General features: G+C 38.2%; 1 protein-coding gene across 1 annotated transcript; it reads left to right on the forward strand.

Annotated features, from left to right (window-relative positions):
* Positions 1–228: 228 nt before the first annotated feature.
* Positions 229–12630, forward strand: LOC139737623 (tenascin-R-like). The gene is made up of 10 exons (XM_071648299.1): positions 229–337; positions 1917–2201; positions 2759–3019; positions 3738–3998; positions 4878–5129; positions 6052–6160; positions 7956–8134; positions 9647–9895; positions 11462–11744; positions 12627–12630. Exons 1-10 carry the CDS (start codon positions 229–231, stop codon positions 12628–12630), a joined length of 1992 nt encoding a protein of 663 aa, XP_071504400.1.
* Positions 12631–17941: the final 5311 nt, after the last annotated feature.

Below are 17941 nucleotides of genomic sequence, written 5' to 3' on the forward strand. Positions count from 1 at the left end.
AGTAGGCTACTATACTAGAGAAAGGTGTGGAATAAGCTGAATGACCTAGACTAATGGTTAATAGTATTTCTCTACATTCTTTTCATGCCACTGATTTTAAATACTACTACTCAGACAATCCATTTTGCTGCAACCAGAGATTGAAATGTATGGTAAAGTCCCAGTCACATATACATGCCGGATCACCCTGGATCTGATCCGGGGTGATCCAGGGAGAGATCTGTGTTGATGCCTTGGGCATCCTTGGACATTGGGGAGGCCAACACAGCAACTTTTGGAGATCAAAAACATCCGGCATCATCCGGGGACTTCCGTTTTGACAGAACAATCCGGGATGGTAGGTGTGGTTGCCATATAGCTGCCATGTTGATCCGGGGTGTACCTGCCGTGTTGATCCATGTAGATGCCATGTTGGTCCGTGTAGACGCCGCGCTCTTCTGTCCTTATCCATGTAGCTGCTGTGTTGATACCATGTGTACAGTCATATCGACACTCACTCCATCGACGTTGAAACTATCTTGGAACTCCCGTGATCATCCTGTAGATCCTTGAGGATCATGTTTATATGTGACTGGGGCCTAATGAGGATTTCTAGTTCATTAAGGAAATTCTGACTTTTGGTGTTATTATGCATTGTTATAACATGATAGCATAATAATAAAAAATATGTGTTAAAAGGACTTGGGACTATTTATTAGGGTGTCATTTCTCAAAAAAATGTAATTTAAACAAATTCATAATGTCATTAAAAGCACCAACAGTATGTAATTGTTTCGAGAGACATGTGAATTAAAAAAACTCTGTTTATTCCATTCTCTTATACCTAATGATGTATTGAATTCACTTTGAAAATGTAGTTACTCATAAATTTTTATTAGATGCATCTTTACTCACAGCAGTGCAAATGGATTGAAATGACTGTGCATTAATGGTAATATTTATTGTCCCCGCCGAACGAGTTCGAGCAAGGGACTATGAAACGGGCTCCGTACGTGTGTGTGTCCGTGTGTCCGTCCGTCCGTCCGTCCGTGTGTCCGTGTGTGCGTCCGTGTGTGATCAAAATCTTCAATTTGCTACTTCTCTGTCATTTATGAGCCAATTTTGATTCTGTTTGCTTTATATGATAGCACTACATGGGAGCTTTGAAAATTTTACACAGAATTTCAGTCGTGACCTTTGACCTTGACCTTTGACCTATATTGTACATTTTGCTACAAAATGCTACTCCTTCGCCATTTCTAACCCGATTTTGATTCCGTTTGCTTTATGTGATGGCACTAAGTGAGGGCTTCAAAACTTCTACACAGAATTTTGACCTTTGACTTCTTTGACCTTTGACCTTGATTTTTGACCTGTATTGTACATTTTGCTACAAAATGCTACTCCTTCGCCATTTCTTACCCGATTTCGATTCCGTTTGCTTTATGTGATGGCACTAGGTGAGGGCTTCAAAACTTCTACACAGAATATTGACCTTTGACTTCTTTGACCTTTGACCTTGATTTTTTTACCTATATTGTACATTTTGCTACAAAATGCTACTCCTTCGCCATTTCTAACCCGATTTTGATTCCGTTTGCTTTATGTGATGGCACTAGGTGAGGGCTTCAACACTTTTACACAGAATTTTGACCTTTGACTTCTTTGACCTTTGACCTTGATTTTTTACCTATATTGCACATTTTGTTACAAAATGCTACTTCCGGCGGGGACATATATTATGCACCGCGTAATTTCTACTTTTCCTTGTATTAGATTGTAATCTGTCTGTTGTTATTCATAACTGATCGCTAATTCAAAACAAGCTCTTGAAGAAGATTACAGACTTTGCACACATCACATGTGTTGACAGTACCCCTATAGCTACCCTGGTATGCAGTTGAATAATGATATCATTTTTATATGTCTGACCCTAGTCCCTGACCCTCCTTCTGATGTGAGAGTAGCCATGGTGGGACTGACCACACTAGACCTGACCTGGGACTTTCCATCTGGCTCCCAAACCGACGAGTTTTACATCGAGGTCATACCGCCACCTAAGCCAGGGAATCTTCCAATCGCTGTGCCCGCTGATGTGAATGCGTTCACAGTACGAGGCCTTAGCCCTGGAACTGTGTACCAAATCACCGTGAAAAGTGTCTCCGGTGATGTCAATAACTGTCAGACAACTAACGCTGCTGATGTCGTCAGTACTGCCACAGGTAACACTTTTGGAGGGTTAAATGTTGATAGAGGTATACACTGTATGTATCCATTTGTTTCTGTATACCTCTTCCCTTGAAATTGCATGCAGAAGTGAAAAAGAAACATGTTGGCTACTGTTGGCCACCATTGGCGATATTGCAATTACTTTATAACATCCACAAACATGTTATACTTCCATTAGGGGACATTTTTCAGCCAAACTTTGCCTTGATTAGTGGTTGAAACTGAGGATACAAAATTGCTCAATTATTTGTATGAGTTTCTACAAAACAAAACAAAGTCATTGATCTGAATTCTGGATTCTGACAAATAGAAATGTGGGGAACACTGGGCAAATGGTTCGGAGCTGTTCTTCTTCTGGTTAGTCAGGTATTACAGAAAGCATTGTGTGAGTGCTCTTTGAAATGTTATGCTGGCTAGTCTGATTATTTGATTGTGGCATTGTAGCTGGATAGAAAAGGGGGCATGTTTGTGACAGAGAAGCTTGTTTATTTATTTATTTTTAATTCTTACAATATTTATGTCTGTTTATCATTCCTCATTTTACCCATAGAATTCCTAAGACCGTTGGAAGTTGTAGCAACAAACACCAGAGACACTTCCACAGAGGTGGAATTCACACAGTCTTCTGACGCCGGTGTCAGTTTGTACCGCATTCAAGTTACCCCAGCAGGCGGAGGAAATGTGTTTGAGCAGGTTGTTGCACCAGGTACCCAGGCATCCCCCGTCACAGGCCTTCGAGGTGGCACAAATTACATCTTGGAGCTTACAGCCATTCCACAATCGGACGTCACTAATTCATCATTCACTACTTGTAAGTGCATAATGTATTACCATAAAAACAAGGGAGGAAGAGGGGCATACAGTGTGGATATATTGTGGATAGTGTGTTACATGGTTGCACACACCATATCTAAACTCTTGTGAGTGGAGTATGTGCAGATACAACCCAATGTACAATCTGTATGTAATATTCAATATTTCAAACACAAATGACAGATCAGAAATCATTTTTTTTTTTTTGTAATTTGTCCGATTGAAACAAATGCTTAACAATGTCTCTCTATGGCACTGCTTAATTTCTACAGTTATACAGAGCAAATAACAAAACATCCATACTGATTTTTTTTTTCTGTATAATGTTTGATTTTCAGAATTTTAGCACATTTAAATGTGTGTTACCAAATTAAACCCACAAGCTGCTGATGGGAGTTAGTTATCAATGTTCTGTCATGAAATGTAATATACATGTACTCTTTGTATTCATGATTTACTATTGCACAAATGACTTCACTGAATGCGGGAACAGTGTGATGTAGGCCCTACATAATGAAACGCTGTACCAAACCGTTTGAAGCACAATGACGACCCATGGTATACACTAACCGTGTGCATTTACCCATACTGTGAATTGGCATAATTTCTACTCTCATTAGACTTTTTGATTTGGTATGTCATGACTTCCTACTTGGAGTTTCCAAATTGTGCTCTTTCTTTTGATAGTCTTTACCTGTATTTTCTACTCTCCACAGTACCTAGCCCTCCAGGTTTGAGTATGGTGTCCACAGATTTTTTCTCCTTTACTGTTGCCCTGGAACCACCAGCGAATAGCAGTTATGATGGCTTTGTTGTCACAGCCAATGGAGAGAGCCAAATGGTACTTGCAAATGAACCTGTGGAGGTGACATTTGAGAATCTTGCCCCTGGTGTTGAGTACGTGGTTGATGCCTACTCTTTCTTTCAAGAATTAACAAGCCAGCCCCTGTCCTCCACTACTATCAATGTTTTAACTGGTAAGTTGCCAGAATGATACTGTTTTTCTTTTTACATGTTTGATTTGAATTTGATGCATTTTTCTCCCTTTACCATTCCTAAGTGACATTTTATGTGTTGAGTTAAACTAAACAGAGGAAAAGCTTTTAATCTTCTGAAGTGTCATTCAGTATTTTTCTCAATAAACCCTAACTGTAGACAATTAAGTGTGGAAACATTTTTATTAAAAGCATTGTTCACATTTTGTGTATTTAGCAATACTTAACATCGATTGTAAGGATTAAAATATTTACAGTGGTTGTTTCTATCCCTAACTCACATTTTAGAACTATTTTAAAGCACTAATGCTGGGTTTTTGTTTCATGTGCAAATAATTGTGCCTTTAACCTCTCAAGAAAAGTGTACAACAATAATAGTGATATGTCCAATATATGATTTTAAAAAAAGTAACAGTGAGAGAACTTCAGTATATATTTATAAACATTTGTTAGGTGTATGTGCACACATAATGAATGGTGAGTTTAATACATGTGACATTAACTGTCATGTCACCAATAGAAGATGGTTAGTTTAATGTCCTAATAGGTCACCACGTTAGATGATATACAGGTATTCAAAATCATGAGAATTTTCTCGACATTTGCCTGAGTTTGCCAAACTTGCACTGATCTGTTGCTATAACATCATTTATAAACATCTTTCCCACTGTGGGTATATATTCCTTGAAAGTAGGAGCGTTACCTTGATAACTAATCTATAAACGGTTATGTAGCTATTTCTGTCTTTTTATGGGAGCATGCTGAAGGCCACATCTGATTGAAATGACAAATTGTGTTCCAATTTTGGCATAATAAAATTTTCTTTGCCTAAAAATGATGCTTCTGCTTCCCCTTCATCAGAGAGCCCCCTCCCAGGGGAGCTAATAGTCACATTCTACAGCACCACCACGATAACCGTCACCTGGGGAACCTTCCCTGGCAGTGTGGAGTACACTGTTACCATCGACCCTTCTCAGGGCGTCATGACGAATGAGACCCTCGACAACCGAAGGGTCACCTTCTATCAGCTCACCCCGGGCCGACTGTACGAGATCACACTGAACTCAACGGTTGATGGGGAGACTCGCATCAACAGCACCGATCAACGTACAAGTGAGTCTGCGCTGTCGTCAACCTTCTTCTCATCCTGCATCTATCTACTTTTCGTTGATGCCTATTCATTAATTCTGGGTTTTCTGTTTCAAAATATCAATGAAATGGCAGTTTTTGTCAGTTTTTTTTTAAAATGAAATGTGATGTAACATGTTTGAATAGAGAGTATTTATCAACATTTTTACTGTAAAGATGATCATAGTCTCTACTACACAAGCACATATCTATTGATGTGCTACGATGTCACAATGACTTATACTGTGTATGTTGTATGATATTATTTACTGATTGCATGCTAATTGTGCTCGAGCAGCAGCTATCAATAGTGTGAACATGGATTCAGATGTTCACAATAATCTTGTCTGAATTCTTTTCATTTGAGGCATTTTGCACTTACTCACATGACCATCAAAACATAGCACTAGATGTAGCCATGAGTATTGGTACCAAAATTGGATGCCTTTGTAATTTCAAGGGAATCTTATAAAAACTCAGAAAACATCAACTATCAAGTTGGAGGTGTTCAGCAGTGCTATAACCATAAAGTGAAACTTTATGCTTCGCCATGTTACTTTGAATGTTTGAACTTATTGTATCATATGTGTATATGTTCATATTAGTAATTTTGATGTCATAGCACAACTACAAAATCATATAATATTCATACCTTTTTACAAATTATCATTTATGTGTCTTGTGAAGAAAGTAGAATATCAGTGTTAAAGCTGAAGAAAAATTCAAAGACAATTCTGACAGAGCTGTTTGAGAAGGCTTTGAAAGACTTGACTCTTACAAATTGTAAGTAATATGAAGCCAGAGCAGTGACCTCAGGAGCTTTTTACCTAATCTTGTATGTACAGAATGTAAAATTTTACTAAGCATATGACTAGCCTTGTTCCATTTTTTCCATTCATCAAACTAGGGCCAGTACCACCATCCATGCTGAGCGTCGTTCCCCTCACTCCAGTAGACACAGTCTCTCTCTTTTTGTCATGGACATCACCATCAGAGGGAGAATGGGATGCTATAAGGTGAAAACTTGAATGTAATGTATACGCCAGATATTTAACAAACGTAAACAGAAGAAAACTGACCTGAAATGAATATAAATTATTAGTGGAAAAATGAGCAAAGAAAATGGGATTCCATTTAAAGGACAAGTTCACCTTCATGTACATGTGGATTGAGTGAGGGCAACAATATTAGTAGAACACATCAGTGAAAGTTTGGGGAAAATCCGACAATCCGTTCAAAAGTTATGAATTTTTAAAGTATCTGTGCAATCACTGCTGGAGGAGAAGACTACTACAGTGCATGATGTCACATGCGTACAACAATATAAGGAAAATAAAAAGAGAATTTCACAAAACTTGACTTTTTAAATAAAGTGCACATTTCTTCGACATGTTACTGACTTATGTTAGGGGTAATATTATTTCCCCTGACTTCTGAAAGAGAGAAGTCGAGTGTTCATTTATTATGTGAGAAAAGTGAGAATATCTTGAATTTTCTTTATACTTTCTTTATATAGTTGTACTCATATGACATCACGAGCTATAGTAGTCTTCTCATCCAGCCGTGACTAAGCAAAAAATTCAAAAATTCATAACTTTTGAACGGATTGTCCGATTTCCCTCAAACTTTCATTGATGTGTTCTACTAATATTGCTGCATTCACTCAACCCACATGTCTATGAAGGTGAACTTGTCCTTTAACATGTCAAATTTTTCCCAAATCGGGACTTTCCAACATTTTCCCAAGTGGTTAGATATGCGATTGTGGAGTACAAGTACTGAATGGAGAAATGTATGCATGCGCCTCACATTCATGGTGGGATCAGATTTGATATTTTTTGCATGTTGTTAAATTTGCATATACAAACTGTAGCACCTGACCTGTGAAATTCGTGAAAATAAAATCCTTGCAGAATTTATGGCATATACTGATTTATTTTGCATTCTGTGATTCATATGATTGCCATGGTAGGCATATTTGTCTGTTGGGCAATCTTAACTCATTCACTCTTGAAACTATCATCCACACATAAGATAACTTCTTGATGGACCATAAACTGGTAGTTATAGGGGTCTACATCCACAAATAAGCCATGTCGCCACAATACACAAACATAATACCAGGTATGAAAATCTAAAAAGGACAAAATGATCCATCCCCATTATTACATACACGTGAAGAAGAGAAATGGAAAAGATCATATTCAATAAAACACATTCTCAAGTGAATATACAACAAGTGAGGGCTTTTATGTTTTTGAAAAAAAAATGCAGTAAGCTGATGAGTTCTTTGGAAGGTATGGGTAAAAAAAGCAGCTTTAGAAACTTGGAGGTCATAAATATCTAGACATACAGAGTTGTTCAAAGCAAGGGGCAGAAAGATCCCAGAGGAAATGATGATTGTGGAAATGAGGACAGAATTAGGTGTGTGCTCATAAACTTGTTTTTGATAGTGGAATTGTTATTGATTAAATTTCACAGGCTACCAAACAGGGTACCAAGGGAAATCTAGCCCGTTTGGGACATTTTAAATATACGCTCATAAGATTTGATATTTAAAGCTCAGCTACACGTACAATGATGTCAAACTAGTTAAGAAATTATGAAATCTGTTATATTTATGTATGTTTATGTTTGTGTGTTTGTTTATTTATTCATATTAGAAAAATTACAAAGTCTAAGGTATTTATATTGATATATTGCAATTTGAAATTTGTCATTATTTTCTCTCTGTATGAATTCCTGACAACATTCCATGTGCTAATATGAATTTTTAGCAGTGGCTTTAAATATTGTGTCTTCTCTCACTAGCATCATGTATACCTCTGAAGATGGCGAGAGCGATTCTGTAATGTTGGGAAAAGATGAGACCTCGTATTCCCTTGAAGGTCTCTTCCAAGCCACAGCATACACCATCGTGGTTAGCTCTGTCTCAGGTCAAGGTGACACCCGTGAGAAAAGTGACCCACTGACGGAATCAGCAACCACAGGTAAGTGTTTTCATCGCATATTTCTTTGTGGCAATATTAGAATAATATGGACTGGCCTTGAGGGGGATACTACATACATTTATTGCATGAACTATAGTTGTACTGCCCGAGTCGAAAACTCAGGCAATACAGTTCTAGTGAGGGCAATTAATGTCGTATCCCCCAAAAGAAGCCAATCCATATCATTATTATTACCCATTTCAGGCATCTTGAGCAGCAAAATAAATCATTACAATGTAAACTCTTTACAACTTCCCAATTCAATTAATTTCCTCTCGGTTTCTGCTTGAGCTCTACACTACACTGCACTCACTCCGTGCTACATCCTGGTGCACAGCTCAGGTATGGGGCGCAAGTATTACAGCCAATTCACACAGGCACAGGGAACGTGAAGAGGGGAATATGAGATATTTACCCCTTTTCTCCCTGCTGGCGCGTAATCCGGCGCGTAATACGAGGGGAATACAATTTCGTAGAACCACAGCTCAAATGCCTGATAAGGGTAATTCCTTTTATCTGCTGAAATGAAATCAGCAATATTTTCTTTCAAACAAATCAGCTCAATGAAAACCAAACAATAATATTCTCCATTACACTTTTTGGAAACTTAGGAAATGTCTGCTGTGTTTACAAAATTGATATCAAATCATAATTCAAAATCAATAATGATACTCCTTCTTAAAATCTGTCAGTTGCTATCATCATAGTATTGCTTGATACACCTTATGCTCACTCTTATCAGGCCATGAATGCTTACTACAGACCACTCTGTAATGACCGAAATGGGCAATATGTGTTTGCTATTGATGTGAAATTGTGGTAGAAGTAACACTGGTAAGAAACTGGTGAAACTTGGTAATTCAAACTGTCCTTTCATGGAGCAACAATGATATTGAATTTGGTATACCGCATGTCCCCCCAAAAATTACAACAGGACCTCCACAATAATATCTTTAAAAATAGCGAATCAATCCAAATACAAATTCAGAGTATGAAACTATAACTCATTGCCCACATCTTACAGAAAACCCCATTCGATTTGCTTCAGTGGTCAAAGAGAAATTAGGAATTTTGTAGAGGATGTCAGGAATCTCTTCCCTCCAAGTTCTGTCTATTGTATTCACACACAAAAGCATCGAAGTGCTAAATTTGGAAGAATCAGACTCATGACATGCTTTACAACATTCCACATTTCTCTGTGACCTCTTAACCAAATTGAATGGGGTTTTCTGCAAAATAGAGCTAAGATGTTATAATTTGAGACCCTGAAGTAGCATTTAGACAGTTAAATCATATTGGGTATAATCAATGCGACAATTTGATTGTAATTTTTTTTGGGGGGACATACTGTATAAGGCAAGTTGTATTTGAGGCAAAACAATTTGAAGATAAAATCAAAGGCAACATGTCAAATTTTGTTGTAGGTGTTGTTTTGTTGTTGTTGATACATGACACGCTTTGAAGTATTTGATATGCACGTCCTATTTACTTTCATTATCGTGTCATTTTTAGGCCGTTTGGGACCCAATACGATGATCATCGCAGACGTCAATGCCAGCTCCGTATTTGCAACCTGGACCATCTCAGACGATGCAGCCGAGTATTCTTACAGACTTGATGACTTCCTGGATCGTCAGATTCGTCAAGGTTCTGTTCCCAATGCTTGGCTACTTCTAGACGACCTGAGCCCAGCCACATGGTATACACTCACTACCTTTCCCACGGGAACTATGATGGATATTTCACAGACTTTCAGAACAGGTAACATGTTCTTCGTATCTTTCTTTTGTTTTTCCATCCATCCCCAGAGCTCTTATTTTACTTTACTATTTTTTCCTCTCTTCCTCTCTCTTCTTTTGCATTGAATTTCATTCTTCACAAACTGGGAGGAAAATAATGTGACTGTACAACATATAGCTATGTTTTTGTTGTTGTTGATGCTGTTGTTGTTGTTGTCGTTGGTGTTGATATTGTTCTTGCAGTGAATTGGTGTAAGAAAGGCATTCACTCACTGCTGATACAACAGGGTCAAACCTATGCTCTGTACCACAAAGCCCTTATTCAGACATGAAACAAATTGTTGCTTTCAACGATTTTTTATTAGAAACTTTGGTGTTATGACATCAGACCTCAACCACAACAAAATATACAGTGTGTTCCAAAGCTCTGCTCCATGCTTAAGATGACTTCAGTGGATAGAGCTAACTTTAAGATGAGAGAAAATGATATTTCATCGAATTGAATTAAAGAAAAACACTCTAATTGTCCCATATTTTCGTTGATAGTGGTAGTTGTCCCAGTCACAATCTCATTCAACTGACATGTCACATTGAAAAGATGATTACATGTTATACCAAGACTGAGGGCTTGATAGGCTAAGGGTCTCCTATTCTGTTATGCAGTATTCCTCACTTAACACTGTGAGTGCTTGTGTGTTTGTATTTTTGAGTGTGTGTTATATGGAGGGGGGGGGGGGTTCATGGGTGTTTATGTGTGTGTGTGTTTGTTTGTCTCAAATTAAGTGGAATATTTTACCATGAAATTGGAATTGAAGGTAATCTTTAGTCTGTTTGATCTTGTGTGTAGAAGGATTTCCCTGATTCATTGTTTCACAAGCCTCCCATTGTCATTAATACATTCACATCTTCTTTAGATTTGCCTCATTAGAATAAACAATGCTTAAAAAAAGGGAGTGGTATATTCATCATTTGCATATATAAACTATTCTTTAATGACTAAATTTAAGGGAAGGGGGGGGGGGGGGTGATGGATATATTTCCTTCATTATTGACCTGAAAATGGGTTGTATGATTCTGTTACGTACTAATCAATGTGAAAGTTGTATGGCATTGACTTTATCATTACATTACCTGATGTAACTTGCAGAATAGTATCATGACAACATCAGTGTGTTATTGGCTTTGTAGAATATGTGCAGTGTTAAAGTTCCATAACATTAATGTCTTCAGGTGTTTGTCTTGCCCATTGAAAGTTGAGGTGAATTGCTGGTACATGTATATCTTATGATATCTTATGTACAATGTATATCTTACATGTATATCTTACGAGTGGCCAGTTACCTATATACACCTTGCGATTGTCACGAGCGATATTGTCAGTACGATCCTTGTAGTAAAACATTAGCTGCTTGGTTTGCAGTGGAATTTTAGGAAGGTACAGGAGAGTAACTTATTTTTGTGCAAGACATGTTGAAACCTTACCACATCATCACATTCATATGAAACACTATCACATTCATACATGCAATGTGCCTGCTACCAAGAACAACATGTGTAAATGACTGCTTTTCTTTTCTTTTTTATTAAGTTCCCAGTCCAGCAGGTCCAATTAATGTTGTAGAAGAAGAGTCTGGTGCCACCACAATTACCCTTTCTTGGGAGCCCTCATCAACTGCCGAGTTCTACCGCGTGAGCATCAAATCCCCAGACGGAACTACTGTGAATGAATATGAGGTGCCATCAACCAATCCATTGAGAGTGACGTTTGACAACCTTATGCCAGACACAAGATACACGCTCATGGTTGAGTCTGGACTTGAGGCCCTTTTGCCTGAACTTGAAGACCAGATTGGACAGGCTGTCACTGCAGAGTATGAAACTGGTAAGTTGCCGCTTCAGACGAGGGCAACATACATATTTTGAAAAAGAAAAATTGATATAGTGATCATGATGTTGTGTCTAATAAAAGCAAACTCATTTACTGTTCAGCATGTGTAGTTGACAATTGCTGTATTTCTGTTGTTTCCCTTCACGCTTTCCTCAATAAGAGAAACTTGAACATAACTTTTAGATCATATACACCTTGACCGTGCTCTTATTTCACATATAGAGTGATATTCGATTGACGTGTTTAGAAAGTAACATACTAAAGTGTCATATTGTCTATAAAAAATATCCATTTGAGCCCTATCAGGATAAATGGACAGTAAACACACACACAATAAGAAACAAACCCTACAACCTAGTCTGTGATCAATTACCCGCTTTAGATTTCACTCTTGGTGCTTGTTTACAATATCACAAGTAGAAATACAGCAGCAGTCAATCTCTTATTTGCTTTGAGTATTTCACTTGCTAATGTAGCAAGTGCCTTATTGTGAAATATACAAATAATAAAGAAACTATCAAAAAATGCCAAGCTCAAGAGGGTTTCTCTATAGAACCCTCACATCCTGCTTTTCGGAATTTGATGAATACAGTGAAGACATAAACCAATGAGATTATATGAGTGAAACTATGTAGATTTATCCAAGCACCTTCTGCTGCAAATGTGTCTGTCAATCATCAGGAATCTGCCAAGAAATTGGAAGCTATCTGATGACTTTTCTTGGAGTATTTGTCAAAGCATGTTGTGGTATGATTTTACAATATAGCAATACATGGTTGCACTACGTACCAACTGTTTATTTTTTTTGTTTGTTTTTCTTTTTCTCTCATTTGTGATGTGTCTTTTAAACGATTTCTTCTTTCAGATGACGTCGAGGCTGGTGAATCCTTCGTGCTTGCTCTGACTTCATCCTCTGTTACCCTGTTGATAGCTCCTCCCGATTCCTCTGCATATGCAAACGTTTTCCTCGTCCTCAACGTAGAACTCAGCGATGGCTCAGTGGAATTTGTAAGAACATTCTTCAGAGAGTTCACAGAGGGGTTTCCCACCCAGACAATTTCACAAGAGTTTTCTAGACTTATGTCGAGCAGTAATTACTTACTCACGACCAGATGGACGTCTGCAGGAGGCACCTCTGTGTCAGCCGATTCTGATTTTTGGACACGTGAGTATGAATGATTCGGAAGAACAGCAGATAAGAAGTTTACCGTTTGCACGTCTTGCTGTAAGAGCTAATCAAACTGTACTGTGGGCATTTGAAGCAAGATGAATGTGTGTGATTGGGAATGATTATTTCTGTGTGTATGGTCCATGAATGACATGAACTGTAGAGATGTGCCACCACATTTTATACCAATGTAAGTACAGATTGTATTCTCCCTTTGACAGCACTCTAGATGTGGGCTAGGGGAAAATTATTGCTTGGATTCGAATAGCAAAGGGATGAATCCTTGAAGTGCAGTGAGGCCAGTAATGATAATAACACACCATATCCATGTATAATGTTGTGCATATCACAAAAATTGATCTCTTTATCTATATACATGTATGCTTATTAAAAGAGGAAAAATATAGGAAGAAAGGAAAATTGACATAATGGAGAGGAGAGTAGATGAGGCGAGATAAGAGCGACAAAATTTGACATAAGGGACATAGCCTAATCCATGACAACTTAAAGAAGTATGTTTTCAAAAGACTTTTAAAATAGTGTATTGTATCAGACTGCTTGAGATGCTTAGGCAATTTGTTCCATAGCAATAGCTACAAATATCTATGCCCTACCTAGCAAGCCAAACTGAACCACAATTATGTCTCTTGTTCCTTTTACAGGAAATGTGCACCGATATAATTAGGAAAATCTTATTGACCTTATCATAAAAACAGATAAAAAAATCACTTAAGGCCAAGCAATGACCTCCCAGCATCTGCGAGTTTATAGGTAATGGTTAATCTAACTAAAATTCATTTCATCAGAGCCATTCCATGGAACTGTTTGATGATAAGCTGATTCTTACAATGATTTTCACTTTGAATCTTAACATATCTAGTACCTCCAAGTCCACGAAACTTGTTTGCAAGTGCAGTACGTGATTCTTCCATGGTGGCGCTTAGCTGGTCCCAAGCAGACCCGTCCGACGGTCTTTCAGGTTATCGGCTTGTCTACTTCCCGGTCGGTGTCCGCGACAAGGCGGAGCGCCGAATAGTATCTACCGCCTCATCAGCCAATATTGAAAATCTACTCCCTGGAATTCCCTACACCTTCTCGTTAACGTCGCTAGTCAAGAGGGATGGCATGGAATTGGAAAGTATGGCTGCAGATACCACATTGACCATTGGTGAGTTATCCCTGTGTGTACATGTATGTGAGCGGTGCAGGTGATAAGTTGCAAATTACTGCATGAGACTGACTATGTGTAGGGTACTGTGTAGAGATAGCTTGTAGATACAAGTCTTGTGTAAGACCCCTCATGCTCTTTCGCCATTAAATGCTGACATCTCAAATGTAATGAACTTGTGACATATGTTACAGGAAGCACTGATGGCCTGCCATATGTCCGTTACAAGACAAACAGCTCAGTGGACTTCATATGGACCCCATTGGCTTCTGCGGATTATTACAACACCTCTGTCCAGCTTGGTAGTGATCAGATCTTTACTATGAATGTAGCGCCTTCCGCTCGGCCTCGGCTCTCAGTGACTGGCCTCGAGTCTGGAAGACAGTACACCTTCACTGTAACAACCTACCGCTTTGGGAGTATGAGCTCAAGGAGTGTGTATGTGACGACCAGTAAGTTGTCAAGCTGCCTTGTAGTGAGAGATAAATGTGTGCTAGTGGGTGTAGCAGCTATAAACCCTTAAAATTTATGTGCCAATGAGTAAAATGTGCACTAATTTGACACACAAACCTATGAGCAGGTAGTAGAATGTGGCACAAAAGGGGTTAAAGAGGTTTGAGTGTATCACAGAACTGTTGTCTTTCATTTCAGTTTAATTCAAAGATTGGCGTGCCATGTAGAGACTAAAGCCATGTGGAAATACTGTTTTAGTAGGATGGGTCTTGACTTTCAATGTGAACATTATGTCACTGTCCATTATTCAAATTAAACCAGGACCAAAAAGAGCATAAAACAGTTTTTTTATTTTTCCAACACCATGTGAAAGAAAAGCAATAAGCAAGCAAGGTGATGTCAAAATTAATGTATTGGTCCTGGCCATATTTTCATAGGGGTGTTTTGGTAGCTGCCATTTTTGTGTCTCTCTTTTTTTAATGCCAGAAAATGTTTTCTTTTTCCTTCTAATCATAAGAAGATACAAGAGCACAGGAGATCAATGCTATGCAGAGATATTTTAAAGGGTTGTTTTTTGTTGTATTCATATGATCTACAAAAGCCCACCTTCCATATTCATTTAAAGACCATGCATGGAATTGGTCTTGTGAATGTTATTACACCTCTTTGTACCGTATTCATTTATCCATTATTATCATCATTTTGCTGTGTGAGATAGCTAAGAGCAGTATTTTCAAAGTGTATGTGTGATGTTTCACTTTAAATAGATCCAAATGAACCTGGTGAGATTGTTGTGCTGTCAACCACACCTACCACTGTCACTCTCGACTTATCTGAGCCGACTCTGCCGACTACATTCTCCGCCTATGAGATCTGGTACCAAAGGGAGGACTCGGGGCAGGAGACACTTTCTGGAACTGCTGCGAACTCAGCTGATACCTTCATTGTAGAGGATCTGTTCCCAGAAACAAATTATACTTTCTATGTACGAGCTGTTTCATCAAATACACCGAGTCAAGCTGTGAGTGACGCCTCTACTGTCGAAGGCAGCACAGGTCAGTCGACTATTTTACTATTATGCTACTTTAGACTGCCATCATCCATGGTATTGGAGCATGCATGCGAAGTTGAAAATGCCAATACAATGCCCTGCCTAAATAACACTAAATTTTCGTTACCTATAATGAATCATAGGGCATATTAGTTTTCCAGAATGATGTATTGTAAACAGATTTGATAGCAGTACTCCACATACAATGCTCATACAGAATTAGTTGACAAAATCAATGAACACATGCGTGTTGATTAGGCTATTTTATTTTCTTGACCCTCAAAGGTTTTTGATATGTATTGGAAAGGAAAACCAAAAGTGAAAATGAGCACTATTCTAATAACTATTAAAGAGCACAGCAAAATAAACAAAGAGCACTTCATTGTAAAATACAGTTTACTCGTGAACTCCAGTGACCAGAAAAATTGAGAAAGTAGATGTTCTGATAGGCTAAGAAAGAATAAGCTGCTCTGTAAAAAAAAAAAAAAAAAAAAAAAGGAAAATATGTCAGTGAATGTTTGAGGCATAATGCTGTAGAACAGCAGACTTTATTTCAACAAAGATTTTGCTCTTTACCATTATTTGGTAGCAGTTATTCCTTTTTATTGGGGGGGGGATCTTGTTTTGGCACTATACTTCTATCATTTTCGCTGCTTTTAGCTCACCTGAGCTATTGCGATTCCTCTTCATCTGGTGTGCGTATGTGTATTAACCTTTTAACATTCTCAAATTCTTCTTGAAAACCTCACAACCAATTTCACCAAACTTGGCAGGTAGCATATTTGGGGGGTTGTTATCACAATTTTTTTTTTTTAAATTGGCACCATGTCCCACTGGGGGACCCACAGGGCCCATGCAAACCCCTCAAAATTAAGGGATCCTAAAAAGTTTTCTTTAGAACCAGAAGTGATAGAGGTACACAAGTTAATGGTATGATTTAGTACATTGATGACTGTAGTTTCAAGTTTGTTCATAGCGGAATGAGGGTGCCCCCTTTGGGACCCATGGGAGGGGGGTTGGAAGGGGTCCTAATGGGGGCCTAAATTGTACATTTTCATCTTCTTCTTGTAAACCCCATGGCCGATTTTCACCAAACATGATATGTATAGAAATATCTAATACTCGCGGAATACACAATATGTACGATCTTGGAGCAAAATAAGGGCAAATATAAAAAAAGTAGAATAAATATATATATATATACCGGGTGTCCCAAAAAAGCGTAACGGTGGATTATCAGTACCTTGCGGTCTAAAAGTTATATATCTTTTGACATCATTAGAAAGAGCATCTTCGGCAGAAAGCTATGATACCAAAATTTCTGATGATGTCAGAACCAAATTTATTGATTTTGGTATCATGTTCTTCTGCGGAAGATGCTCTTTCTGATGATGTCAGAAAATATATCACTTTTAGAACGCAAGGTACTGAAAATCCACCGTTCCGCTTTTTTTGGGACACCCGGTATAAGTAGGAGGGAAGTGAAAAAGTCGATCCCGATCAACACGATTAAGAATTACGATTAGATGAGATTTGCTTCGTTTTGATACGATCCAAGACAACCTGATGCGATGATCACGATCAACAATTAATTGTGTTAATCGTAGAAAATTTTTGAACCGTCCAAAATTTTTCTACGATTAATGCGATTGCCGCGACTTACGTCAAGATCTGATAAGATTTGATAAGATCACCACGATTCCTTCACGATTAAGACCACGATTTCAATCGTGGCGCCAATCGTGATAGTGGGAACCCCGCTTTAGGGCTCATGGAATTAAAGCAGAGCTGGTTTTGAGGCAAGTAGTTGATGCAGGGAACAAGTGGTTCTGAAATACATTGTATTTGGATGGATAAACCATTTCTTTTGTCTAAGGGGTATCACATGCCCACATTGTGTTGTCTGTCTTTGTGCGAGTGTGTGTGTATGCGTTCTGTAGTCATGTCACCAGTTTTGACCTGAAATTTAAAGGTCAAGGTCATTTTATGACAGTTTACAAGCAAGCTCAGAAGTCTATATTCCTCTGTCACTATGTGCGAGAAAAATGTATTACATGTATTCGCCACATCCTTCCATCAGCCATTAGTAAAAGCAGGGTATGTCATATTCATGCAGTGATCATGAGTCTTTTTGGAGACTTGAGAATTGCTTGTCTGACCATGTGAGACCATGATCGATGAATTGCCTTCATTTCATTTTGTAGCATAACATAATGGTTAGCAGTCAATTTACAGGTGTATATTGCATGCTAGCTCTTTCTTTGCACGTGGTATATCTAATTACAAATCTTTTGAACAGATAGTACAGAGGTACAGTGAAAAGAAAGAACGAAAGAAAGA

Source organism: Diadema antillarum, unplaced genomic scaffold (genome assembly GCF_040938485.1).
Source record: "Diadema antillarum isolate AM-2024a unplaced genomic scaffold, OU_Dant_1.0 scf00000029, whole genome shotgun sequence".
NCBI classification, from domain to species: Eukaryota; Metazoa; Echinodermata; class Echinoidea; order Diadematoida; family Diadematidae; genus Diadema; species Diadema antillarum.